This window comes from Rhamphochromis sp. 'chilingali', assembly GCF_963969265.1.
Source record: "Rhamphochromis sp. 'chilingali' genome assembly, chromosome: 14".
Lineage (NCBI taxonomy): Eukaryota > Metazoa > Chordata > Actinopteri > Cichliformes > Cichlidae > Rhamphochromis > Rhamphochromis sp. 'chilingali'.
Genome location: NC_137941.1, coordinates 16,399,791 through 16,426,911, shown reverse-complemented (window position 1 = coordinate 16,426,911; position 27,121 = coordinate 16,399,791). Strand labels below are relative to the sequence as shown.

General features: G+C 38.6%; 5 protein-coding genes across 11 annotated transcripts; 3 read left to right on the top strand and 2 right to left on the bottom strand.

Moving 5' to 3' along the window:
- Window positions 1-1,232: 1,232 nt before the first annotated feature.
- On the top strand, window positions 1,233-2,759 carry LOC308409933 (bile salt export pump-like; the record flags this gene model as incomplete). The annotated part of the gene is made up of 6 exons (XM_080902928.1): window positions 1,233-1,444; window positions 1,532-1,616; window positions 2,049-2,182; window positions 2,277-2,448; window positions 2,559-2,645; window positions 2,754-2,759. The coding sequence occupies 6 exons, from the start codon at window positions 1,233-1,235 to the stop codon at window positions 2,757-2,759; spliced, it is 696 nt and encodes a 231-aa protein (XP_080759054.1).
- Window positions 2,760-2,783: 24 nt separating this feature from the next.
- On the top strand, window positions 2,784-10,000 carry LOC308409754 (bile salt export pump-like). Its single transcript, XM_080902725.1, has 19 exons — window positions 2,784-2,928; window positions 3,018-3,131; window positions 3,220-3,330; window positions 3,406-3,531; window positions 3,619-3,822; window positions 3,909-4,079; window positions 4,167-4,356; window positions 5,115-5,196; window positions 5,281-5,389; window positions 5,482-5,643; window positions 5,740-5,844; window positions 6,939-7,100; window positions 7,197-7,400; window positions 7,484-7,725; window positions 7,810-7,966; window positions 8,060-8,257; window positions 8,361-8,567; window positions 8,872-9,018; window positions 9,136-10,000. Exons 1-19 carry the CDS (start codon window positions 2,905-2,907, stop codon window positions 9,334-9,336), a joined length of 2,916 nt encoding a protein of 971 aa, XP_080758851.1. The 5' UTR covers window positions 2,784-2,904; the 3' UTR covers window positions 9,337-10,000.
- Window positions 10,001-11,464: 1,464 nt separating this feature from the next.
- Window positions 11,465-14,614, bottom strand: LOC308409997 (glucose-6-phosphatase 2-like). Of its 5 annotated transcripts, none has more exons than XM_080903041.1 (6): window positions 14,184-14,614; window positions 12,936-13,004; window positions 12,748-12,857; window positions 12,561-12,672; window positions 12,367-12,488; window positions 11,465-12,276 (listed from the first exon to the last, which is right to left on the bottom strand). In XM_080903041.1, the coding sequence occupies exons 1-6, from the start codon at window positions 14,387-14,389 to the stop codon at window positions 11,762-11,764; spliced, it is 1,134 nt and encodes a 377-aa protein (XP_080759167.1). In that variant the 5' UTR covers window positions 14,390-14,614; the 3' UTR covers window positions 11,465-11,761. The 5 variants fall into 5 exon arrangements, with proteins under 5 accessions (XP_080759167.1, XP_080759171.1, XP_080759170.1 ...); XM_080903045.1 differs by having other exon boundaries at window positions 14,107-14,316; XM_080903044.1 differs by lacking the exon at window positions 14,184-14,614 and adding an exon at window positions 13,724-13,818.
- spc25 (SPC25 component of NDC80 kinetochore complex) lies at window positions 13,903-19,016 on the top strand. Its single transcript, XM_080903047.1, has 7 exons — window positions 13,903-14,007; window positions 15,841-16,008; window positions 16,402-16,467; window positions 16,648-16,794; window positions 16,897-17,022; window positions 17,712-17,810; window positions 18,093-19,016. Exons 2-7 carry the CDS (start codon window positions 15,861-15,863, stop codon window positions 18,215-18,217), a joined length of 711 nt encoding a protein of 236 aa, XP_080759173.1. The 5' UTR covers window positions 13,903-14,007; window positions 15,841-15,860; the 3' UTR covers window positions 18,218-19,016.
- A 50-nt stretch (window positions 19,017-19,066) lies between these two features.
- On the bottom strand, window positions 19,067-27,024 carry nostrin (nitric oxide synthase trafficking; the record flags this gene model as incomplete). 3 transcript variants are annotated; one of them, XM_080903037.1, is made up of 16 exons in its annotated part: window positions 25,343-27,024; window positions 25,168-25,253; window positions 24,980-25,063; window positions 24,720-24,782; window positions 24,535-24,616; window positions 24,391-24,453; window positions 23,130-23,228; window positions 22,887-23,012; window positions 21,970-22,068; window positions 21,751-21,876; window positions 21,183-21,291; window positions 21,009-21,097; window positions 20,757-20,882; window positions 19,486-19,744; window positions 19,295-19,390; window positions 19,067-19,203 (listed from the first exon to the last, which is right to left on the bottom strand). In XM_080903037.1, exons 1-16 carry the CDS (start codon window positions 25,436-25,438, stop codon window positions 19,067-19,069), a joined length of 1,740 nt encoding a protein of 579 aa, XP_080759163.1. In that variant the 5' UTR covers window positions 25,439-27,024. The 3 variants fall into 3 exon arrangements, with proteins under 3 accessions (XP_080759163.1, XP_080759164.1, XP_080759165.1); XM_080903038.1 differs by having other exon boundaries at window positions 19,295-19,387; XM_080903039.1 differs by lacking the exon at window positions 24,720-24,782.
- Window positions 27,025-27,121: the final 97 nt, after the last annotated feature.

Here is a 27,121-nt window from a genome sequence, read left to right as displayed (position 1 = left end):
ATGTTTTCTTTTCTTTTTCTTTCATAACCTTATAATTTCTGAAAATGTTAGAATTTGTTCTTAAAATAAAGGAATCAGCCTAGAGGCAGGAGGCATAAACTGACTTCACTTAGTTAAAATTTGTCTTGCAAAGACTTGCAAATGTCAGCAAATATTGCTGACGTTTATCAGTCTAATGGAGGAGTAGATAGTATAAAAGGGGAGGCATAGGTTAACCTGAGTGTGAGATAGGACATTCCTCTGAAGAACCTCAGCGTTGTTGGTGGGTTTCGTAAGAAAGCAGAGATTCGCCAGGAAGTCCAGGTATTTGGATTCTGATACACTGATTTAAGACCCAGAGTGGTTTATTAAACCCATTAATACTTATTCATGTTGTTTGTTGTGTTTTAATCTTTTATCATTTATATTGGTATCCTGACCTGTGCAGAGTAATGTGCTGCTGAAATATTTCCCTTGTCCTTCGTATGTCCAAGCAGCTGGATAAAAATTGAAAACAATGAACAAGACAGCACGATAAAAAGAAGTTAATTCAACCCACATGCTATCAGCTTGTCTGAAATTATTGAATTCTCAGCAGATCATGTCATCCTTTTTCCTGTCTGTTTGTGCCAATAAAATACAGTGTAACTTGCCTCATTTACATTACATTTAAAGTATATTAAGTTACACTGATATTTATTCCAATGTTTAACTTTTCTATCCACAGAAAGTAAGTATACAACTGCCTGAGTCAGAGCGACAAAAATGAAGAAGAAGGTCAGTCTTACATCACCCCCACTTGCAGATAAAGAAGGTGAGTGAGTTACTTTTAGTGGAAAAAAAAAGGACTAAATATCATTACATATATCTTACTAATAGTTTTGCTTAAAAAAGCTAAGCAATTACTCTAATTATAATTTCCCTTCTTTTCAGATGACAGTCAAAATGGGTAAGTTTGGGTTGGGAGACATTAACATGCTATGTGTTTGCAGTTTTTCTGTCATTTACAGTCATAGGTTATTTACATGTTTTACAGGGAAGAGAAGAAAAAAGAAAATGCTCTGAGTGTTGGATACTTTCAGCTGGTAAATATTTTTTCCATGACTCTATAAAAGCTTGTTCTTTTCCTTACCTTTGCTTTTGAATCATCAAAAAAAAAAGGTAGATAAGCACGAAACATTCTTTATTCCCACAAGCACAAATCCACAATTTCCCATTTTCAGTTCCGATTTGCCACTTGGAAAGACATCGTGATGATGGTGGTGGGGAGTGTGTGTGCCCTTGTACACGGCGCAGCCTCACCGCTCATGCTCCTCGTTTATGGCATGATGACAAACACATTTGTGGATTATGAGCGCGAGGTCCAAGAGCTGAAAGATCCCAACAAGACTTGCAACAACAATACTATTTACTGGGTTAACGACACCGTGTATGAAACGGATGAAAACACCACACTCTACTGCGGGTAAGTCATTTGTTTATTCCAGATGAGATTGTTGCTACAGTAAAGAGTTATTGTTGTTACTGCTACTCATTTTTGTTCTCTTGGTAGGGTGGATATTGAAGCACAGATGACCTTGTTTGCATATTACTATGTTGGGATTGGATTCGGTGTTCTGATTGTTAGTTACTTTCAGGTAAGTATGCATGTTACATACTCAGCTTTAATTTTTGATTCTTTTTTGTCGCTTCTGGTGAATAATTTCAAACATCCACTTAGCACTCAATTTAAGACCATTTACTATCAGCTGTTGGCCTTTGTGCTGTTAATGAGAGAGGGTATTTTTAACACGGTCATCTCAGGCTCATGGCTGTGTAAGAACAGCATCCCCCCTCCATGTGCTGCTCACACCTTCTCAATATAAAGGGCAGCCAATCAGAAGAAAAGTTTCCTGAAAGGGAAAGGTTTGTTTCAGGTAGTGGACAAACTGATGAGCTGCACCAAGAACCAGAATAAGGAGTAATCCTGAATTAAAGAATAAAAATATGGAGTTTGTTTAAATCCTTTCTGAAAATGCATGGCTTGTGTCTGTATAATGTGATGTCTTTTTAAAAAAATCACATTTTAGATTGCATTCTGGGTGACGGCGGCTGCAAAGCAAACACAGAGAATTCGAAAGACTTATTTCAGAAAAGTAATGCGAATGGAGATTGGATGGTTCGACTGCAACTCTGTGGGTGAACTAAACACGAGGATATCTGAGTACGTTGTGTCTCTCTCTGCCTGCTGATCAGCCTGTTATCACTGTTTTGCTCAACATGTTTTTACACATTCTGTTGCTTTTTTCTTTTTATAGCGATATCAACAAGATTAACAGTGCCATTGCTGATCAGGTGTCTATATTTATTGAGAGGATCTCTACATTTGTTTTTGGCTTCATGGTTGGGTTCATTGGTGGGTGGAAGCTGACTCTGGTGGTCATAGCAGTGAGCCCTCTGATAGGTATAGGTGCTGGACTGATGGCTATGGTAAGCGTTTGATAGTCAGTTGGCAGTTGGTGGATAGATACCTTTTTTCCTGTTATGTTTAAGCTTTGATATGTTTTTATTTTGTGCATTTTTCTTCCTGGTTCCTGCAGGCTGTGGCCAGACTGACAGGACGAGAGCTTAAAGCCTATGCAAAGGCAGGGGCCGTGGCTGATGAGGTCCTGTCATCCATCAGAACGGTAGCAGCTTTTGGAGGGGAGGAAAAAGAAGCTAAAAGGTATTTTGTAGTACAATATAAATGCTAATACTTTTATTTGTAATGATGCTAAAATACAAATTTTGCACAGGTATGACAGAAACCTTGTGGAAGCTCAAAATTGGGGAGTTAAAAAAGGAACAATCATAGGAGTGTTTCAGGGATACCTGTGGTGCATCATTTTCCTCTGCTATGGTCTGGCCTTTTGGTACGGATCTAAACTGGTCATCGACACTAAGGAGATGACGGCTGGTACTCTTATTCAGGTATGAAATATTAAATTCTAAATGGTAATACTCTGTAGAATACAAAGATGGAAAACTGCTGACTTTTAATGCTGCTGTGTTTGTTTTAGGTTTTCTTTGGTGTACTCATGGCAGCAATGAACCTTGGCCAGGCCTCACCGTGCCTGGAGGCCTTCGCTTCTGGTCGCGCTGCTGCAAAGAGTATCTTTGAGACAATTGACCGGGTAAAACCAGCTAACTTACATAACCAGAAGAACCAAATTAGTCAATGTTAAAATAATGAATAAAGTTTATTTGTTGCTACTTTCACAGGAACCGGAAATTGATTGTCTATCAGAAGAAGGTCACAAATTAGACAAAGTAAAAGGTGATATTGAGTTCCACAATATCACTTTCTACTACCCATCCCGGCCTGACGTCAAGGTAACATTCTTTGCTTGATATTTGTTCTGTCATGTTTCAGTTTTACACGCACTGAAAGTCAACAACCTTTTTCAGATTTTAGATAATCTGAGCATGCAGATCAGAGCAGGAGAAACCACCGCATTTGTTGGACCAAGTGGATCTGGAAAGAGCACCACAGTCCAGCTCATTCAAAGGTTTTATGACCCAAAGGAAGGAACGGTAACTATCTGAGAAACTTTTCAGACACAGGCAATGAGATGTTTGGGGGCTTTGTTGTAACGTCTTGTAATAAAATATCCTTCTTAGGTGACTTTGGACGGTCATGACATCCGTACTTTGAACATCCAGTGGCTACGATCTCTAATTGGGATTGTTGAGCAGGAGCCAGTGCTGTTTGCTACCACCATTGCAGAGAACATCCGATTTGGTCGACCTGGAGTAACCGTGGACGACATTATCCAGGCGGCAAAAGAGGCTAATGCCTACAATTTTATTATGGAGCTACCACAGGTACATTTAAAAATGATATACAGCACAATTGCAGAAGTTACAGCAGTTTTACAGTCATGTGCTGTAATTTTACTCTTATACTCCAGAAATTTGAAACTATGGTGGGTGAAGGTGGAGGCCAGATGAGCGGAGGGCAGAAGCAGCGTATTGCCATAGCTCGTGCGCTCATCCGAAACCCCAAGATCCTCTTGCTGGATATGGCCACATCTGCCCTGGACAATGAAAGTGAAGCTATAGTCCAGGAAGCACTGGATAACGTGAGCCATTTTTTATATTTCATACATTTTGACTTCATTAGCATCTTGTTTAGGGGACTGACACCCTAATAACAACCATATCTGCAGGTGCGCACAGGCAGGACGACGATTTCTATAGCTCATCGTCTTTCCACGATTAGAAATGCAGATGTTATTATAGGATTTGAGCACGGGCAGGCTGTGGAGAGAGGAACACACAGCGAGTTACTGGGGAAGCAAGGCGTCTACTTCACTCTGGTCACCCTGCAAAGCCAAGGCCAAACCAACACAACTAGTGGTAGGATTCATGTGGTCTGTCAATTACTAGATTTGGACTTTTGGTACAAGAAAATGAAAATGCGTGGATCAAAATTTATGGTATAATCTTCAAATGTTAAACAAAATCAAATGCCCAAATATGTCCAGAATATGATGTAGAACATTTAAATTAAATTTAAACATTTAAATTTAGAACTAAATTTAATCTGATAGAGAATATGTTCCAACCTTTGGTGATTTCTCAAATTCATTTTGTATGTTTTTCCCTGTTGAAGACATATTTACCTGGACTAGACAGAGATTGTCATGCACGGTTGGAAATTCAGGATAACAAGTTGGCTGCCTGTTGTTTGTCTGATACAGTTAGAGAGTGTAGTTGCTTTACATTGTGATGACGCATAATTAAAAGTTCTGCACCCTTTACACCATGTACACCTCCTATTGTGCTGTTCCACACTATCGCATGCAAATAAGACCTTCCTGCCTGGTTGAAAGAGCACATTTCAAAGCTCTCAGTCACATAGCAACATAGCAAAAGGTTTGGGCCTTAGGTTGTTCATGACACTTACAGCTTTGGTGCTGTGGTGCTGTCTTGGCCATATGCAGCTTAAATGCCACAAAAGAACTGGACCTATGCTTATGCTGAATTAATGGCTTCAGTCAAGGCCAAACATTAAATGCATTTCAAAGGGGAAATCCTTTAAAGTATGTTATAGTTATTTCTTGTGTTTGTCAAATCTCAAAGGAAACTTTAATGCTTGATTGTTTTACTTCCAGATGTGATCAGTGAAGCTCCTGAAGAAGACTTTGATCTAAAAGCAGGGGGGTTTAGCCGTGGAAGCCGTAGATCCAGTAAAAGGTACAGTAAGTCCACTTGAAGGAGATCATGGGAAAAGATCATCAGTAAGAAAATACTTTGATATTCTCTATATTACACCTGCAGGAGCTCTCTGCGGCTGCGATCTTGGAGCCAGTTGTCAAATGACTTTGTCCCTGATGCACTATCAGGCAGCCTCAAGATTGCTACGGATACGAATATCAAATCAGAAAATGTACAGAGATTCCTCTCGTGCTATGTAATATGCCAAGACAATTAATAACTGTTCTATGAAAAACAATGGTCCTTACACATATCTTTTAACAGCAACAAAATGATGTGGAAGAACATGTAGAGCCTGCTCCAGTTGCACGTATCCTTAAGTACAATCAGCAGGAATGGCCCTACATGCTGCTTGGCTCACTGGGAGCTGCGGTCAATGGCTCTGTCAACCCCATATATGCCATCTTGTTCAGCCAGATTCTTGGGGTAAGAGCTGTTCTCATGAAGAACGCATGTCATCTTTTACATGTACAGCTGGTTTGAGCATGGGCTAAAATATTTCACCGGTATTTGTTTTTACAGACTTTTGCAATTCAGGACTTGAATGAACAGAGGAAACAGATCAATGGGATATGTGTTCTGTTCTGCATCGTGGCCGTGGCTAGTTTCATTTCACAGTTTTTACAGGTATGCTGTTGCAATTTTAGACATATTAAAAACAAAACATAATCTAGAATAGCAGTTGTGGAGAAATTGTTTATGTCTCTAGAAGAAGATGAACTGCAATAATGTGATAGGTATGACAAAAATGAAGAATTATACAGGCGACATGTGAACAACGCCTGCCTTTCTGCACATGTTCTACATGTGTGTGGCTATCTGATGACTGAATTGCCTGCGCGTGCCATGAAAGCAGTCATAACAGAGTCAAGATAGCTAAAACAGGTGGGGCTTGGCAACGTGGGTTTTAATTATACTGTGGTTTCTTTACTGCACAGAAGCAAAGGCAACATAAATACCAAAAACAAAACAAAACTGTTGGTAGCGTTATTAAATTAGAGTGGAGCAGAGTAAATCTTTAATGTACCAGTGAGGGGACATTTGCTTTCCTCTCCAACAGAAAACACACAAACACCATTCAAACCACAGTACAAGATCCAAAGGTCTGACATTGTCATCATAAATCGGGTTCATTAAAAGGACTAGATGTTACAATCCCTGACAATGCATTGCTTTAAATGGAGAAAATCTTGGGGGATGGCTGTTATGAGGAAAAGCAGCACAGAAACTTTACCAGCGGCACACATTATTGTGTGCCTCAACTTTCGTTCTTTTACCCAAGATAATCTGCCATTTTTCCTTGGTTAGGTTTAGGGATTAGAGATCTGATCTAAATTATCATATTAAAATTTGGGACACATCGTCAGTAGTGGACCTTGGATTCATCGGGTGTTTCGGCCATTATCACTAGACACCGTCATCCAAAGAGGCCCTGCCAGGGTTGATCAGGCCCCGGAGTGTGTCACTGGTTTATGTTAAAGGGCCATGGGAAGGGAAAAAGGGCCATAATTTTTCTGAAGAAGGTTAGCAGATTGGATAAAATAGGGTTAGGGGTTATCTTACAATATAAAATGCCTTGAGGCGACTGTTGTTCTGATTAGGCGCTGTATAAATCAATTTTAAAATGAACTGAGTACAGAGTAATGGTAAGAATCAATGTGTGGTTAGAGGGTCAATACTGTATTTTATGGCTTTTTTACAGTGCACATTTAATATTACAGGGATATTCTTTTGCTAAATCTGGAGAGCTTCTGACGCGCCGCCTGAGAAAAGTGGGCTTCCAGGCCATGTTGAAACAAGAGATTGGCTGGTTTGATAACCCTATAAACAGTCCTGGAGCTCTGACCACCAGACTGGCCACAGATGCATCCATGGTTCAGGGGGTAAGTAGGAAACTACAGGATTGTTTTCACAGTTTGGTTTTACAATTAAAATCTTGTTTTTTAATATTTTTTAACATGCTTGAATAATTTCTGTAGGCAACGGGATCCCAGATTGGCATGATTGTTAACTCAGTGACCAGCATAGGAGTCTCTTTCATCATTGCCTTCTACTTCAGCTGGAAATTAACATTGGTAATTTTGTGCTTCCTGCCGCTCATTGGGCTGTCTGGGGTATTCCAAGCCAAGATGCTGACAGGTTTTGCAAATGAAGATAAGAAGGCAATGGAAGAAGCAGGTCAGGTAAGCTCATCTTCCATTTTAATATCACACCAGTACACAGGCAGCTTTGAATTTCTTGCGGTTAAGTGATTTCTCTCCCACAGGTATCCAGTGAGGCTCTTGCCAACATCAGAACTATTGCAGGTTTGGCCAAAGAGAGCTCATTTGTGGATTCGTATGAGCAGAAACTTGAATTGCCTTATAAGTCTGCCAAGAAGAAAGCCAACATCTATGGGCTCTGTTTTGGCTTTGCTCAGTGTGTCATCTTTTTGGCTTATGCTGCTTCATTTAGATACGGAGGCTTCCTGGTCAGGGCTGAGGGTCTGCAATATATGTTTGTTTTTAGGTTGGTAAAAATCTTGCTTTTTGACATGTTCAACTTTGTGATGTGATTGCCAAACATCAACACTGTGGTCATGTGTTTCCCCAGGGTGATTTCAGCAGTCGTGATCAGTGGGACAGCACTGGGCAGAGCTTCCTCGTTCACTCCAGATTATGCCAAAGCCAAAACTGCTGCTGCCCAGTTTTTCAAATTGTTGGACAGAGTTCCTAAAATCAGCATAAGCCAGTCAGATGGAGAGATATGGGTTGGTGAATGTCAATAACTGTACATTGAAATGGTTCATGAGTTTTAAGATGTAGCCCGTGTTACTTTTGTGAATCTTGTCATCCATCTTTAGAAAAACTTCAGAGGAGAAATAAATTTCCTTAATTGCAAATTTACCTATCCGACACGACCGGACACCCAGGTGTTGAAGGGCCTCCGTGTGTCTGTGAAGCCCGGGCAGACTTTGGCGTTTGTTGGGAGCAGCGGCTGCGGGAAAAGCACAAGCGTTCAACTGCTGGAGAGGTTCTATGACCCTGATGAAGGGCAAGTGGTGTGTGTTGACTGATTTAAATGTTAATTTCAGATACACAAAATGTATTCAGTGTGAGCAAAACCATTCGCTCTGTTGTAACTGTGTCACCTTTTCTTTTCAGGTGATTGATGGCGTCCCATCTCATTCAGTCAATGTGCCTTTCCTAAGATCTCAGATTGGGATAGTGTCCCAGGAGCCAGTTTTGTTTGACTGCAGTATAGCTGAGAACATACAATATGGAGATAACACCCGCAGTGTCAGCATGGAGGAGATTATTGAAGCTTCTAAGAAAGCTTATCTTCACGACTTTGTGATGACGCTTCCTGATGTGAGTAGGACTGAAATGACTTGAAATGTTGTCCGGTCAGTCATTTTTTGATTAAAAAGAAAGCTGAGTAAGCGAACTAAGCATAAATTCAGAATTAAAGCTAAATTGAATGTGACGTTGATTGCCTGTAGTTCCTTTTAGAAGGTAACTGGCAGAATGTGCAGACAAGCGTTTTCCAGATGCTAAATGCACTTAGTATAGGTTTACTATCCTAAAAAAAATCAAACAAACACACATTTTAAAGATGACTTGTGGTGAACTTAGAGTATAACTTGCTGCTTTTCTCTCTCTTTCAAACTGGTAGAAATATGAGACTCAGGTTGGTGCCCAGGGCTCGCAGCTGTCAAGAGGACAGAAACAACGCATCGCTATTGCACGTGCTATTGTCAGGAACCCCAAGATCCTGCTGTTAGATGAGGCCACGTCTGCCCTGGATACTGAAAGTGAAAAGGTATCTTTTAAGTCCTCTAATCTAGTCTTTTAAATGAAAGTTTGACAAAACATCCATATCATATATCCATGACACACAAAAGGAACTCGCTGATGACAGAGATTTTTTGTCCTGCAGACCGTGCAGACTGCTCTGGATGAGGCAAGAAAAGGACGAACCTGCATCGTCATCGCTCACCGGCTGTCAACCATCCAGACTGCAGACATCATAGCTGTGATGTCTCATGGAGCTGTCATCGAGCAAGGCACACATGATAAACTCATGGCCAAGAGGGGCGCCTATTACAAACTGGTCACAACAGGTGCTCCGATCAGCTAGAATTATTTGAGCTTGTTGTATTTACAGAGCCGTTTAGTTGCAAACTTGAACCATTTGGAAAATCGTCCCTCATATCCTGCTCATTTAAATGCACAACTTTACTTCGTTTTCATAAAACTCCTCCCAGGATAAAAAAAAGAAAATCTACAAATTTTCTTTTCTTCAGTACACATCATCATCATCATCATTAAAATCAACACATCTATGAGCAAATCTCCCATGTCCAATTACAGATACAATTTCTTTACAAAATTTGTCAGTTTACTCTGTACAATTATATCCTTAATGCTAATTAACTCCATCTCATAAGCATTTGGTCTTAACCTAAAATATACAGGCAGATATTTCTGTCTATATTCAAATAAATAGTGATACTCATCTCCAGGTTTCCCCAAACTATGAAGGACACATAAACGTTTAATATACTTAACTCCATAAAATCTGTCCATAAGTACTGGGATACCACCGACTCCACATCTAAACTTTGCCAAATAACACCAAATGGAATGATCTAAACCGCACAAGAATCTGTTTTTGTTATCAATTAATTATGTGACGATAAAGCTCTTTTTTGTATATTTATTTGCCTGTAATGAGTGTTTATAAATGAAGAAGATGAGGATAAAGACTTTTGCATGTATTAAGCCACGTTTGTATCACTGAACCACAGTTATTGTTTTTTTTTTTTAATATATATATATATATATTTTAAAATTGTATAATAATACAATCATTAAAGTAATCTATTTCTAATGTTTTGGTACGGCTTTTTCTTACCAAAATATCAACATTTCTCTTCAGTTTAAAACAATACATCTTACTATATTGTTTTAAACTTCACATATAGAAGTTATTATGGATATTTAAGCATCTATTTTCTTCTACTCAGCTAGTTCATGTGATGGTAGCATGGAGTCCATCCTAGCTCCCAGAGAGCAAAAGGCAGGGCACACAGTGAATGTGTTATAGGTCTACTACAGGGCTAATACAGAGAGATAAACAACCATTATCACCTACAGCCAATTCATTGCCAGTTAACCTAACCCAGAAAGAAGGCCCCATCTGGCAAACGTATTTGAACCCAGGACGGTCTTGCTGTGACACAGCAGCGCTAACCACCATTTAATTGGGACCTTTGGACCTTTTGAGGTCAGAAAGAGTACTTTATCTGTAAGGAGGAAATATTTTGCTCATGGGTGCTGAAATCTTTTTTTTTTTTCATTTTATATTTAAACATAACCAATAACAGAGGTCTTTATACCTAAAGCAAGTTCTCCTTTAAATTGTAGCTGTATTGAAAGAAAATTCTTTTCTTAGGCAAATTAGTTTTCATAAATATTTATATTAACTATGCTGGAGCTGGAGTGGACAGAGTTCAGGCTGCTGAGTGGTTCTCTGTTGCTGCACCCTCAGTACCAGTTGATAATAAAGCACCCAGGCACACAGATGTTTCTTCGAGCTGGGCTTAATGAGGAGCCTACGCACTTAGGACAGTTACATAATTCAGAGCCAGCCTCAGGTGCCGCTGGATGCTAAGCAACCCGGGATGGTGGAGAAAAACGTGGAAATACGTTCTGCTGGGGAGTTTACCTAATCTGCCTAATCTAGTTACATCACAGCTTCTGTTCTGCTTCACTTATTTTGGCTGATTAATATCTAAGTTTTCCTGAAGAGAGCTACAAGAGATTATTCAATGCATGCAGAGCAAGCTGTATGTCCATACATTTAAAGTGCTTAAAAACTAAAAATGATACTTTTATAACTGACATTTCTGACATGATATAAATATCGATAAACTGTCATTTCTGACAATCTAAAATTTCACCTGTTCTTTCATCTGAGCTGCAGTGGTAAGGGATCTTACTTGTTATCTAGCTGACTTTTACACAGAACTGATGGGCTAACAGGTCACAATAAAATCTGGAGGTCTGATTTTGTTTCAGGCTGTTGTGATGTAAACTGTCAAAATGAAGTTTTCAAAAACCATTTGTGCTCTAATTTGTGTGTAACCTCTTAAACACGGACGTAAACCCTAAAAAGGATGGATATTCGTAAGGAAAAAATGGGAAAACACTTCAGGCAAAAGCATCTCCCGAATGATTCCAGGGTTGTATAATGTCCCAAAGAAACTCTTTAATAAGAAATTGAACAGTCTTTACAGTTATTGTGATTTACATATAAAACAAACACCATAGAATGGACTCAGGTAAGCAACAGATCAAGCAAATGGAAATTTCAAAACATGCTATTCAAACCCACAAATGCAACTTTTTTAAACATACACTGTTTCAGTCTCGTGTGATTACCTCCATAATACACATACATATTTACACTTGTTTGCCAACACTACCATTCAACCTTGCTGATATCCTTGATCAATAAGTGTTGGGGGTAATATTGTAAAACTTGAAAGCTGCTCCACAGTCTAAGCTAGCTTCCTCTCTTCATGCTCTCTGATGAGCAAATTAACACAGTAAGGAATAACAGCAACCACACCGAGAGGTATTGAAGCACTTTTACAGAACGACAGTATATAAAACAGAGCCTCATTGTGAGTGGGCATTTTAATAAAGTTGTACAGTTGCAGAAATGTGAGCGTTGCAGTCACGCACATGAGTTTAAACATACTTTTGCAGCCGTTCTTCCCTTTGCAGCTCTGAACGAACATCTCAGAGTTCACTGCCAGGCCCAGCCCAAACAAGGCTCCCAGGTTTCTAACCAGACCGGCAAAAGGCGTTGTGTCGAGATGGATCCAGTCTGGGTTAGCGCACCACTTCTTGGCTTTGCTGACTGACCACATGGGATCGATATCCAACAGTTTAAAGAGCAAATAAAAGCAAACAGCGAAAGAGAAAAGAAAAATGTTGGTTTGGAGGTAAACTTTCAAGCTTGCATTGTAGACTGAGGGGATGTGATCAAAGGCCTCAGCAATCAGCATGCCTACACATTAAAGAAAGAAAAAAGGTCTTTAGTCCGAACACAAAACAACAGATATATCAGATATTTTTTTGACAGCAGAGTGGAACACACCAGTGAAAACACCGAGGATAACTTGATGTGGAAAGTGTGTTGCAATAAAAATCCTGGAGATGCAAACACTTATCTGAATGACCCAGAAAGTCATCCACAAAAAGGACCTCAGAAGACAAAACCTGTAGGAATAATACATATTAAAAAAAGACAAGACAACTAATTTAATTGTAAAGATGTATATAACCTCTCACCTTTGAAAGCTGTGTACAGATGAGGCGTGGGAAGGCCGAGCAATATTTAAAGCAGAAGTGATCATCACATACCACACGCATGATGAGCCCATGGCATGACCAGATGGACTGCCTGTTCAGAAAAACATTAAATAAAGTTTTCTACACTTTAATAGTTTTAAGTCCTGACTCGTACATGCATACTAACCTGGCCCTGTTTCACAAGTTATATGAAACTGGTCCAAATGTGGTTTTGAATCATTGTGGTAGAAGGGTGTTTCTTGCACCCACCAGTATGGTCGGTGCCCAAATAAAATCCTGCAAAAGAAAATATAAGAATAAAGTTCAGAAATACATAAAATAAAGATACAAATGCTAACCTAAGAGTAGGTTTACCATTTAAAAATAAGGTTGAACCAGTCTCCAATGACAGCCACCCAAATCATCTTGGTGCCAACATTGTGACTGAGATGGAACCAGAGAGGGAAATAAACAGAGAAAATATTACGAGGGTCACCCACTACTGACACAAAATCAATGAAGTCATGGTATTGCCAGTAGTTGTTCTGCAGGTACTGTATAACCTGCACACCAAAGCTGTAGACAAAATCCATGTGGTTCCCTATCTATGTACACAACTGCAACAGCTTCTTCTTCAATGCCAGCTAAAGCACCGTGAGTCCTTTCCTACCTCAGGAACTTTATATCAACCTGGTATCATAAATCATTAAATGAAGCCATGGCAACAACTGCAACATCTTTGCTTTGAACCCAACATAAAATAATGTTGCCATTAGGGCTCAGCATTTTAAGACATGTTACAAAACTGTTTACACCCTGAGCATGTAGACATTAGATTTTTCACAGAACATTGCTTTTACAATTGTTAAATATTAGCCATTGTACACACGAAGAAAGACAGTTACACGTAACCTGCTGGATCCTTTCAGCCTCATTAATATTCTCATTCTCAGTGAACCTAGCAACAAAATGAACTTCCTATAATGCTGCAAGAGAAAAACACAGCCCATCTGGCATCTGGCACAGTAGAGTTCACTGAGTACATCTGTTAGCATTCAGCTATCTTCCCATTCTAATCAGAGCACAAATACTGAAAAAAGTATAATGTTGTTTTATATAGTTTGGACGGAATTTCGGATCCATCTGAACTTCCACATACTGACCACAAGGTGGGATATCGTTTCAGCAAAAAACATCCTGAAAACATTATATATATCATTATAAATTTAGCAAGAGGAGTGGGCTATTTAATATTTTTAAACCATGTTTTCTCGGTTTAAAAACATAACAGTGTTTAGCTCATTTGAAAGCAGAGGAAATAATATGAATGATTAACGTAATTTCCGGTTGTCGTTGAGTGCCCGCCCCCTACGTTTAGACCGCGGATTTTTGAAAATAACGACCTGCGCAACAGCAAGACGTAAATCTAGAGTTCTCTTCAAAACATGTGAGTGTTACACGGAAACGTTAATGGACTGACTAGTTTAAGCCACATTTGTAAAATATCCTTTGGTTTCATTTGCAAGCTAATCGATGACGAACTAACCGCTAATGTTCCCCCGGCTAACGTTAGCATTGGCATGCTAATGTTGTTAGTAGGTTTTGGTGTAGCTGTTACGTCACCGGTTGTCCGATATGCACAAATAATGTTGTATTTTTGTGGGCAGCACGGTGGCACGGTGGTTAGCACTGTTGCCGCACAGCAAGAAGGTCCTGAGTTCAATTCCACCATCAGGCCGGGGTCTTTCTGTGTGGAGTTTGCATGTTCTCCCCGTGTCTGCGTGGGTTCCCTCCGGGTACTCCGGCTTCCTCCCACCGTCCAAAGACATGCAGTTTGTGGGGATAGGTTAATTGGATAATCCAAATTGCCACTAGGTGTGAATGTGAGTATGAATGGTTGTCTATCCTTGTGTGTTAGCCCTGCGACAGACTGGCGACCTGTCCATGGTGTACCCCGCCTCTCGCCCTATGACAGCTGGGATTGGCTCCAGCACCCCCCGCGACCCTGAAAAGGATAAGCGGTAGCGAATGAATGGATGGATGGATGGATGTTGTATTTAAATAATAAAGCCAGCTGTTACTAGCGACAGGTCAATTGTGAACTAATTAAATAACTAATTATGCCAGTAAACATTTAAAACTGTTTTAACTGACGATGTACTCTTTGATATGCTTTGAAATGTTTTGGTGTCATTGTTTGCTGGAAATAACAGCCACAGTGCAGTCTTTTAAAATATTAATGTAAATACAACACAGTACAGCACAGCCTATTCTGTACTGTTGTACTTTTTAATCTTGCTTTTATCTCCATAACGTCTGGGTCATTGTACATTGGTTAAGCCAAAGGAAAAAAAAGTTTACTAGAGCACTAACAACTATAAAATTAACAATTTACCAAGAATACACTGCTAGATTACACACAGCCGCCTGAGGGGTTTATTACGAAGCGATGTTTTGGCCGAAAGTGCCACATTTTCTCAGATTCTTTTATTTACAGCATGTCTTAAAAGCCGTGTAGATTCTCTGCTGGGGGAATGTGTGCAAGTTGTTAAGCAGTAGCTGTACATCAGATTCTGTGATTTACATGCATACATGATGCAAGAAATGTTTTTATACTTTATCTTTAATCTGCTGCTAAGGCTGTTTTACCTTGCTGGAAGCTGTTTACACAGCTTTGTAAACAGAGCAAAGAATACAGAGAATACCAAAAATACCTGTTCAATCGATTAGATCAATTTCATTTTAATCTGCTCACAAAGCAAGGTCTCATCTTCGTTTTAGGCTACAGGAAAGTGTCAGAGCTGAGCACACAGAGTAACCCTTAATGTTCGTTTCCATCCATTTCCATCCATCCATTTCCAAGTTTCAGAGCTCTAATGTACAGACTTCATGTTAGAAATAAACAGCAGCATTGAGAGCGCGTTCAGCATTAAAATAGTTAACTCACAATAAAATAAAAAATTCAATTAAAAGTTTATTTGACTGCTTTGTACGCTAAATCAAAACCAATTAACTGCAATTAATTTCATGTCTTATTCACAACTTTGTTACTTGTTGCTGTTTATTTATGATGTTCTTTTTCTAATGTTCTTTATAGATTTTTATTACTATTTCATCTTCATCATTATGTGATAATGTCTTTGATTGTGGGCGACACTCATATCCTGGACAAATAAATTACTCTGAGCAGCTTTTTCTGTATTCTGTTCTGCGCCAGTGTTGACCGACCACTACAGTTGTCTGGCTCTGCAGTGAAAATTGTGCTTGTGTTTTACCACAGATTCATAACAAAGCACCGTGATGTCCATCACTGACCCAAACATGAGCGATAGGTTTACAAGTGCAATGGAGGAGATCCACAACAAGGAGCTTAAAACATACACAGACATAATAGACACAACGGCAGAGTTGGCCCAATCGCACAGGCAGTTTGTGAAGTCAGCAATTGGTAAGTTTTTTAAAATTTATTTTTAATGTTGAACTACATATACAAACATCTGTTCAGCTTGTTTTCATTATTAATATCCTTTATTTCAATAGAAAATAAATTGCACATGGACTTTTTAGTTTTTAAGACACCCTATTGTCCCCTTTTTTCCCTCACTTTCCTATCTTCACTGCTTCACTATCCAATAAAGGCAAACATGTCAAAGAAAGAATATTAATTATGAGTAACATTTAGTCTTACAGGTTTAATAACAACTAGGTCCAAAGTTGTGTTTTTGGAGTGTTTTAAGACAGTCTGAGTATCGTCCAGCACAGTGGATTACAACATTATACATATTTTCTTACTTGATTAGAGTTGTCTGATATGGCTGATAATAAATGTTTTCTGTTGCAGATACGTGTTTAAAGAAGTGTAAGGATGATGACATATTGTTTGAAACAATACAGACATTCAAAAAAGGTGAGTTTCAGTAAATTAGGCACACAGTATTAGCATGTACCTTAAATGTAGGTCATACTGCTGAGTTCAAGTGTACATGTGAAAATGGTGGTTTGTAATGCTGCTTCCGCATCTTCACTTTATCTCTGGACTTAGTTGTACTGACACAACTTGTGTACTGACACAATGTTTGCCTCGTAGACCTCGAACGGAAAAAAGTGGCTTTAAAAGAGAAACGACAGGCAATATCTGAAGTGATATCTGAGATTCAGGAGAAGGATATGCAGAAAGAGGACATTATCCAGAAGATTGAGAAGCTTAAAGAAGAACAAACCAAGAGAAAAGAACGTAAGATTGTGTGATTGTGACACTGATGCTGTAACGTATAAATTAAATATTAAACTGTGACTGTATTGTATAGTACACTTATTTTTTCTGCCTACATTTCAGTGATTGAATCTCAATACAAAGCAAACAAAGACAGACTGAAGAATCTCCAAAAAGCCAGACTCGTCTTTCAGGATCATCTGGGGTTGGAGGTACGAACAATCCTCGGCAAAACACAGCTGGTTAAAGGTATGCAAAAACCATGCATTTTTGATACACATATGTTTGTCGACTCTTGTTTATGTTATCTGTAACAGATTTTTGTGCAAGAGGTTTTGGTCTTGCTGTTCCTTTTAGGCTGATCATGACTGATATGGTTATGATACTTTCTAAAATAAAACAACCATAAGGATAAAAGCTCTAGCTATTCAGAAGTGATAATCAATATTATAATTATTTTGATTTTTTTTGTCGGAATGGAATAAATACTCAGTACATGAGTACTAGTTAAAACAGTGGAACCACATTCATTATGTTTCTGAAGCTGTCTGCATGCACATATCCAAACTAGAGTAATTCTGACCTACAAACTGCTTAATTGTTAATTGATGGTTGAGTTGAATGCATTGAATAGAAAGACTATAATCGTAAAGTAATATTTTTTACCTTCGGTGGATTAAAATGAAGGCTCTGCTCTGCATATTCCTGTTACCATGGTGAACTGATTGATATTTATGCTTGTATGAATCATCATTAACGATAAAGACATGCACAGCTCAGAGTGAATATAATCAGATCGTGAAGAAACTCTGGACATGTGTACTGTTACTGAAAAAGTGTTGTGCAACTTAATGATGGTCAGCTGGTTGTTGCGATTTCACCTTGTGACACACGCCGCTTCTGATACGACTCAAGAACTTTGTTTTGAACTTTTAAAGGTGAAAAGTTGCAGTTTGTTTTTCGAAACATCAACCCCTCTGATCCAGACAGCGCCTATGTCATCACGATGGGGATTAATGAAAGCGGATCATACCAGAGTAAGTTAAATACCTCTACTTTTTTTTCCCACAACCCTGTGTAATGTAATAGTATTTCTGTGTATTAATTTCAAACAGATTCACAAATATAGATATGAGCTTTTTATTATTATTTAAAAAGCTATAGGAAGACCAAAAAAACACACTGATATTTAATGTGTTTGTAAAATTGGTTCAAATAAGACCAGAGAGAAACATTGGAACACTTAACCTGATATTTTGTGGCTCACTCTTTTATTGCATCCACTGTAATCAGTCATTGTTTTTTTTTCTGTTTTACAGTTGTCTCCAGTGACCCCGTGCTCAAGTGTTTGCCAGCCTTGGAAAAGCGACTTCAGGAGACCAATAATTTACCAGCATTCCTGGCAAATGTGAGGAAGGAGTTTATCTCTCAGACGCGTCGCTAAAATTGAACGCAGGGAAGGATGAAAAGCACGCAGTGACATTCTCCCTGCAATTTGGACTAAAGAAAGCACAGTGGATTCAATGGAGTAATCAGTGGAGGATTACAAATCTTTAAATAAAAAGTCAACTTCAGGACTCTTAGATTTGAATTTCAAATACTCTTTTGTACTCAGTAGCTAACACGTGTGAATTCTTCTTATTAAAAAGATTAAGTTTCTTTTTTTGGCATCATTTCAGACGAGTTCTTGTTGGAGATAAGTATATGAATTTAAGGAGCGGGACCACGCCAGTCCCCTTCGAGGCCTTGCTCAAACCGCAGCTCAATGAATGTCCAAGCCGTTCACCTTTATCTACGATAACGCTGTCAAACCTAAAATGAGGACGTGGGCCCAGCGAGTGAATTGACATTTGGACAACTGCTTACCTTTTAATCCTGAATAATAAGGAACTGACCACTTAAACATTGATGTAAACAGTTTTATTTTATTTGTTTGTTACAAATCTCTTTTTTTACGCGTGCTACAGACATCAATGATGTAATAAAGCACTTCTTTATTAAAGCCTCGTGTTAGTCGACCTTGTATCGAGTGTAATATAAATTATGAAAAAACTTGTTATTTGATATTAGTGTCATGTTCAACTTTAATCCTAGGAGCATTACAAAATACCCAGGAGGCAGTGTTAAGATGCTGAATGTACATCTCACTTCATAAATATACAAGAACTGAATGTGACAAATGTTGAATAATTAACCAAATTAAAATCGGTGCATACACAGATATTGTTCCTTTCAGACTAAGTTTCTAATGAATGTTTGGCATCGCTGTGGTTAGAATTTGATTCAGGGTCGGTCAGGCATCAGATGATTTAATGCTGCTTAACCGAGGTAGCTCTTCAACATAGGTTGATGGGAAATGGCCCGTCTGCCCGTTCAGCATGCCAAACCACCAGCCGTTTTCTTCCTTGGAATAAATGTCTAGTAAATCTCCTGTGAAACATGATTTTTTCAGTTAAACTTTAAATCTTTGCTTTAAAGAAACGCAAATGTTTTTAGTAAACTCAGGTTTAGTGTCACTTACCTTCGTTCAGAGCCAGTTCATCGTCGTGCTCAGGGGTGAAGTTGTAAATGGCCTTGCATTTTCCTATACTGCACAACTCTGGGGTTGTTTTATCTGCTAAAAATAACTGTTTTTAGTGCTTTAATTTCCTGAATTTCCAGATGTTGTAATTTTAAACAAACAGTTGTATCTGTGCTCTGTAAATGAATTACCTTGTCCTTTGTCCTCTTCCGTGTGAGGCTCCAAGACTCCATTAACAGTGCTGCCACTCTCTGCAGTTTGACTTTCCTGTGTTGGGCTTGTAGAACTGACCTGGTCAGTGGCATTTTTTGAAGGATCCACAGACTGCTGTGCCACAAACAGAGGTGGTCCTTTGTAAATGATGGAAGCTCTCAGTGACTGCCGGGATCTGAAGGGTGTCCTCCTGAGTCTGACTGGACGAGCCAGCTGAACTAGACTATGTTCACAGTCCTTGAACAGAAGAAAGGGTTTCAACTACAGCATTTGTCTTTACAGAAGCGTAAACACAGAACTGTACAACGATGTAATATAAAATAAAAAATTCGCCTTTTTGATATTCCAGTCTTTTTATTTCTGGTGTTTTTCCAATTTAATAAGATAACTTGAAATAACAAGAGAAGTTCTCATTTGCTCATTTTCCTGCAAGCAAACTGTCCTACCTACCAATTTAGTGTAATTTAGCTGTAATTTGCTTTGCATCGAGACAGTTTGTGTCTTTATGTACTGCAGGTGGTAATGTTATGAGCCGATTTTGAATGTAAGATGATTCATCAGAAATGCATTCATGCTGTTTATGCAGTGACTCACGAGATACAGGAAAGGACAGGATCCCTAATAATATAGAATAAAAATAATCTTGTTCATTCAGAAAAAAACAGGCAAATATTTTATCTCAAGTAAAAACATTTTGCCTCTACATGTGAACCAAACATAAGTATATTTATTGATGCGATACCAAACTACCAGCTACGACAGGCCTGTTGCCCCAGCAAATCACCTGCCCCAGCAACCTGATTCACCAGTTGATGCTAAATATTAAGTGTAAAATAACTCTAATCAACAAGCTAGCAGGTGGAAGTATTGAAGGAGAGGAATGAAAGCCTGTAGAAGCAAAACAGAATACATGTGTGTGAATGACAGGAAGGGTGATGGAGTACTGAAGATGCAAGGTAGCAGATACTGGGAAGAATCTTGTGCACACTGTGCTTTTATTTCTGGGAAAATCAAAAAGATCCTGTTTCTTACTTGCACCATCTGTCCAGTAAAACCAATATTCCACTATAGTTCCAGTTAATCTGCTTTAAATATGTTACTGATAGATATGTATGGGGTATGCAGAGTAAGAGATTAAAGTTAACCCTCTATCAAGTCTGTTCCTATTAAGCTGAGGATTCAGTCCAGTCACATTTTAGCTACAAATCCTTTGTGCCAACAAAAGGCGGCTGCATAATGGAAATCTTACCTTGTCCTTCCATTTCAGAATACTGTTGCTGAACCGGTGATGGGACTTTGGTTTCCCTTCTAATTTAGACAGCGATGTAGAGAGTTTGTAATGAGTAGCCTCCAGGAGATCCAGTTTTAGAGTATTCTATACATGAGTTGACATTAGTGAGCAATTGGGAACCCTGGATTCATGGTCTGTTTGAAGAAAACATCAAACAGCACACAGCAGTATAAATCCACATCCACTCTGGCATTACTGTCCACTATTTACCTCATCAAGCTGCTGCTCGGTTTCCTCAAGGTTCTTTTGGTTGGAAAAAGATGGATTTTCAGAGTATGTTTTCATAAGTTTTTCAATTCCTGCGACACATTGTAAGAATTAGAATGACAGAAAAACAGCAAATGATTTTACTTCTTATTTTAAAAGTTGCGTAACACAGCTTGCCTTCACAGTCTTTCTTTGTTTTCGTAATATTCTCGTCGAGGCGCTGAAGTTTAAGCTTGATTGCCTCTCTTCTTCTGTCTTTGTCCATGAATGATTTGCTGTCTTCCTCCTGAGCATAGATATCTGGTCACTTATTAAATCAGAAACATTTTTTTAAATCTACCATCGATGGTTAAATCTACAGGGAATAAAAGTAGCATGTTAACTTTGAATTCGTCCCGAAAACTTTTCAGACATGCTGCATGTTGCACCCCAATCGTACATGTCCCTATACAGTAACTACATTTTATTAAATCAGAAAAATCTCATTGAGGTTACCATCATATTCCCATAGAAGCCACATCTTTAAAAAACGTATATGTTATATATATGTATAGCTATATTTATGTAACAGTAAATATAGAGTAGATCACGGTACAGGATTTCTGTCAGGCCCTACCAGTAACTTTTTTATCTGCAGCACGCACACACTAACATAAAAAGATGCCCCCTGCAGAGATGACCGCCTGCAGGAAAAAATACTTCGGTTTGAAATGCAACAGCAGATTCTCAGACACCAAAGACTTACGAAATAATCAGCCATCAAAAACTCGACGTTGTGATCTTCAGTGGTGTTTCTGTTCTCTTCCACCAGGGCTTGTATGTCTTTATCAGTGTCCACCCTTTGGACCGCCTGTTCTATCTGTGTTTGGCCCTAGAGGTAGCACAAGTATGCATAGGTGATATAATATCCTTAATGTACCAGTGATTCAACGTTTACTGGACGATGGTGGTCAGGATGTCTCACATGTTTGAGGGTCTGTCCAAAGCTGTACATTTGGAGGTTATATCTTTTTAGGATGTTGCCTAGAAGTTCAATCCGTTGCTTCTCCAGCTCCTGTATGATCTGAAAGAGCAGAAAGTGAGAAAGTCCTTGTTTAGATAATCTCCTGGCCATTTAAACCATGGAGCACATAACAGCAAATATATGCACTTGAGTTAGATGATTGCCATCTAACCCATAAATTCAATAAATGCACCAAGTGATTCAGGTCATAATGTGTGGAAAGACCATGTGCAGAGTAAAAGAAAGATCACAGGCTTAAGCCAGCAGCCTCAAGTTCTGGTACTGTGTCCTTATTAAACAACGTGTACACTAAATAAATGTGGGAATCTCTGAAAATACATTCAATGTCTACTGCTGCACAGAGTGGATTTTGATGAAAGAAATGTAAGCTAAAAATTCGCTACTGAAATGTATGTTGCATAATTCACTGAGAACAAAATGACATAACCACGGTTAGTAGAACTCATAATCATCAACCATCCTTGAAGATTACACCAACTGGCAAAGTTAAAACCTGATATTACAGGCCGATCCAACCGGAGTCACACTGTGGCTCAGTAATGCTTATGACTCCATTCTGATGAGACTGTGGATGGTGTCCTGGAAGATCCCCAGCATTAAGGCATCAATACATAATTTCCCAGAGGTTCTCAACTGGATTCACGTCTGGTTTTTGTGCTCAAAATACAGAACATACTGTCCTGGGAGATAAGCTGTGCTTTCAGAGTTTCCTGGAACCAATCAGAAGTGAAATCTTTCACACTAATGAAAAACTCTTGACTACGTCACTGAGCCCCGTTATCTCATAAAGAGCCACTCTTAATAAGAGGAACAGCTAAATGCCCACAAAATGACAAGTAGGAAACGATTTTCTCCACCTGGTAGCAGTTTTTCAATGTGTTTTCCCACTTGAGTCTCATCTGATGACCCTCCATGTTGATATTAAAGTACTCCTCATCCACCCGCGCCTGCATCTCTGCTGACTTAGTCAGCCTGTTAAGCATCTGGAGTCAAGAACAGAGAGAAAACTTTAGCAACCATGCTGACAGCTTTTTCCAGTAAGTATCCCCCCCGTGGTGAAAAAGACTGCAGTGATGAAAACAGTATGACACATTCTGTACCTTCTGTTTTTCTTTCTCAGTGGAGATGTGTTTGTTGTTTTCAACAAAGTTGAACAGATCCTCGTGTTCTCTTGTTAGTCCAATTAATTTCTTTTTGATCTAGTTTAGAAAGAAGAAATCAAATGAATATATTAGTATGAACTTTAAATAACATTACAACTACTTTGTGATGTTGTGTGTCAAAAGGGATAGACTGAATTTGAAAGATAAATCATTTATCTTGGCTTCTTGTGAGTTTATTTTTGTAGATATGAAATTTTACACTCATAGCTACAAAAACACTTTATTATTTTATTTTATTATTTTATTTTGTTATTTTTCAAAACATTTTCAACGAATGTGTCACGTGTTAAAAAAAAAGCTTTATATCAGATTTGCATTGCAGCCAAACAGTTCCTGGAAACGGTCACAACAGAGTCGTTTTATGCATGATCATTATGGTTGATAAGGCCAAACATGACAGTGACTAATGATAAATCTACCCATTTTGAAAGGGAGGAATGGTTATGGTTGGTCACAATTCCAGACTTTATAATGTGCCATCAAACCAAATCGTAAAGTATCATAATTCCTCAGCATGACCCTCCTTTTAATGGCATGCAACTGTTCAAACACATATATTATTAAAGCTTATATCAGACCTGTGAGTTCTGCATACATTCTAATGCATTCTTGCAGGTATCCACATTATAGCAATTCTCTGACTGTACATGTCAACATATTTTTGCAGATACAGTCATTTTGGACAAGAACTAACAGACTTAAAAACTCCTTTGTCCCACACGCCATCAAACTGTTTAACTCCTCTCTGGAGGGGAGAGGGAGGGGAAACAGGAGGACAAAGGAGGGGGGAACAACTAAGCTGTAGTGCCTCTTCACCTCACTGTACAATACCTTGTGCAATACTTTTTGTAAATAGTCAACAGTGCAATAGACTCAATACTTGAAATGTGCAATTCACTTGTATTTTTATTTTTTATTCCTATTTATTCTATTTATCCCCTTTGTATATTTTATTTATATTTGTCTCTGTATTTATATATGTGTGTGTGTGTGTATATATATATATATATATATATAACAATTCTGTAACTGTAACTTCGGTCGTTGCTGTGCTTTTTGGAAGTCGAATTTCCCAGAGGAACCCACCCGAGGGATTAATAAAGTTCTATCTTATCTTATCTTATTTTATGGATTTATGATTCAGCAGCTCCACCAAAGCCAATTTCTGTCCCTGTATATGTTTACAACACGCCCTTACCTTCAGTTGCTCACTCCAGTTAGCAGTAACAAGCTTTCCGGTTCTTTCAATGGCACTGTCAAGCTAGAAAAGAGTGGCATATTGTGCTATCACTGGAAACTGTAGCAGAGAGATTTTGATAAAAGGAAAGACTGAATTACATACAGGCCTCTTCCTCTTATTATGCTCGTCTAAGACTTGTCGTATTTCCAGAATTGCTTCCTGCTGAAATGCATTTCCTACTGATCTGAAATGAAGACATAAATCTGCATTTAAACTCCAGCTCAAGATAACATTTGTTTAATCATTCGACTGGCGCAGACTCGAGCTGAACTCAGGTTGAAAACTACCTGTGGGCGTCTGCTCTTGAGTACATCTCATCTGACACATGACACCAGGCACTGTGGGTGGAACTGAGTGGGGAGCCAGCATGAAAAGGTTAGAGCTGTGGGCTAATTAGCCTGACACCTGCCTGTGTTTTGATCACATCTAACTTGGTGGCTGCATGTTTTTGCTCATCACACTATTATTCCTGTACGGTGCATGGCAATCAGTCCCAGGAAGAGGTCATGTTAAACACAAAACTGACAAAAGACAGTGTCACCCTTACTTGTTTGACATTCCTTTGGAGGCCCTGATGAGTTTGCCCGCGAGTTTTTGTAGGCCTTTGGAGTAAGTAAGCTCCAACTCTGCCCTGGAACAGGAAAAAGATTGCAGCAAGGAAGAAGAAGAAATAAAACTGGGTCAAACAGTAACTCCTAAAGCGACTCAGGTGTTTTCTAACCACAGTCAGCGTACCTTTGCTGGAAAACGGACATGAGCTCTTTGCAGAAGTATTCCCCATTTTTTGAATATTGTTTCGCATTTTGATAGAGCTGGTGATACTGAAAAGTGATAAATAATACACCGTGAGTACCTGACACATTTGATTTGAATGTGGAAGTTGTGCGATCAGTCAAAAATATATACTCACAGAGCAGGTGGTGGTAGGTTCCTTCATCTTAAGACTGTGGCTGTTTGTTGACTTTGTACCTGGAACTTTGACCACCCTCCTCCCAAAGTTACTCATGCGCAAACCACCTGAGCTTTATGCATTGCGCCAAAGGAAAATTCCAATGAGAGGGGTGAAAAAAAAAAACGGAAGAAGCTGCAAGCTTAAACTCAAGCTGGAAGGCAGGAGGTTTATGTGCAACCGATTCAGGACGGGGGAATATATAAACACCACAAAAAGGTCTGTCCACGCTTTTAGCAAACATAAATAAATAAAAGGATACGACCAAATAGAACTACTTTATATAATGTTCAAGCTAATTAAACCGGCTGAGTTTCCTAATAACCCTTTAGAGAAAGTTAAAGAAAGTAAGTAAAGTTAATACTTTTAGGTTGTTAGGTTGTGATGTTTTGGTAATAATTATTCTATAAGGACTTGTGTGGTTTTATTTCATGTCTATTTGGTAATAACAGTTTAAAATGTTAGTAATTAGCAGTTTCTACTTTTTTTGGCTACTTGGTATGAAACATACCTTCCTTTGAAGGTTGAACAGCAAATTAAATCTGGTAAGTTTGGCCTGCATAAGTGATCCAAACACACAACCAGCTGGCATCCCATAAAACTGAACTGAGCCAAGTCAGACCCATCAGTTGTCTATCCTGCTCATGATTACAAGCTGCTACACTGGTCACTTAAAATCATTCAAATTGTAAATTGTTATTGATCCTATTACCTTAGTCTTGAACTGTATATTTATTACTCTTATTATATTTATTGTCTTTTGCACTGAATGGAACTGGAGCCTCGTCATCTGGTCTCTCTATATACTGTACTGTATATGGCAGAGATGACAAAGTTTAATTTGACTTTGAAATTGCTAATGGAGTATTAGTTGTTTAATGTAAAACCTATTTAGACTGCATTATTTTTAATGATTAGGATTCTGGGGTATTAGATATTGTCCTAGTCCTGGATTTTTTCACTCTATATTTTGTGTTAAATGGGTTCGTTTGGCTGTGCTTCTCTTTTTATTCCTTTCTGGTTTCCTCCACCTCTGTCATCCTGCTTCTTGGTATTCTTCAAGGCCAGGTATTACTTATTTGTCTTTCAGTTACTATCTGCTTTACTATGAATGCTTCTCTTGTTTTCTTTTAGTTTAGCTTACTGCTTTTCTTTTCCCCATTTTCTAGTTTTTACTTTTTGTGTTGGAAACCACTTTGTGTCTGTGAAAAGCACTCTGTAAATAAACTTTACTTAAATACTTACCTATTTTGTGAGTGTCTGCCCCATTTATTGGTGGGTCTGTATGTGTCCACAGAGGCTTTTCTTTACCTCGTAAGATAATATATTTGTGCTCCATATGTTTGTTTCTTGTGCTTCTGTTTTTTTCTTTACATTTCAATTTTGTTCTTACCTTTTGTATCAAATCTGCACATTATTCAGCTCTAACTACTTAATAACTTATGTCCTTAAAATATTTATTCAAAAGTAACATTTCAATGTGTATTATCTCCTTCTGAGAATCCCAATCAATATTTTTGTTGTTGTGTTGACCTTGTCAACCTCTGTGTCCAGCATTTGAGTTCCTAACCTCACCCTAACGCTCCAGCAGATCTACAGTAGTATAAATTTGAGGTATTAAGCAACCGTGCACAGAGAAGCAATGGGAGGAGGTTGAATGCTGTCTATGTGTTACTGAGGCTAATGTGTCTCACAGTAGCCTCTTTTCACAGCAGGCATTTTGAATTGTCACAGTCAAAC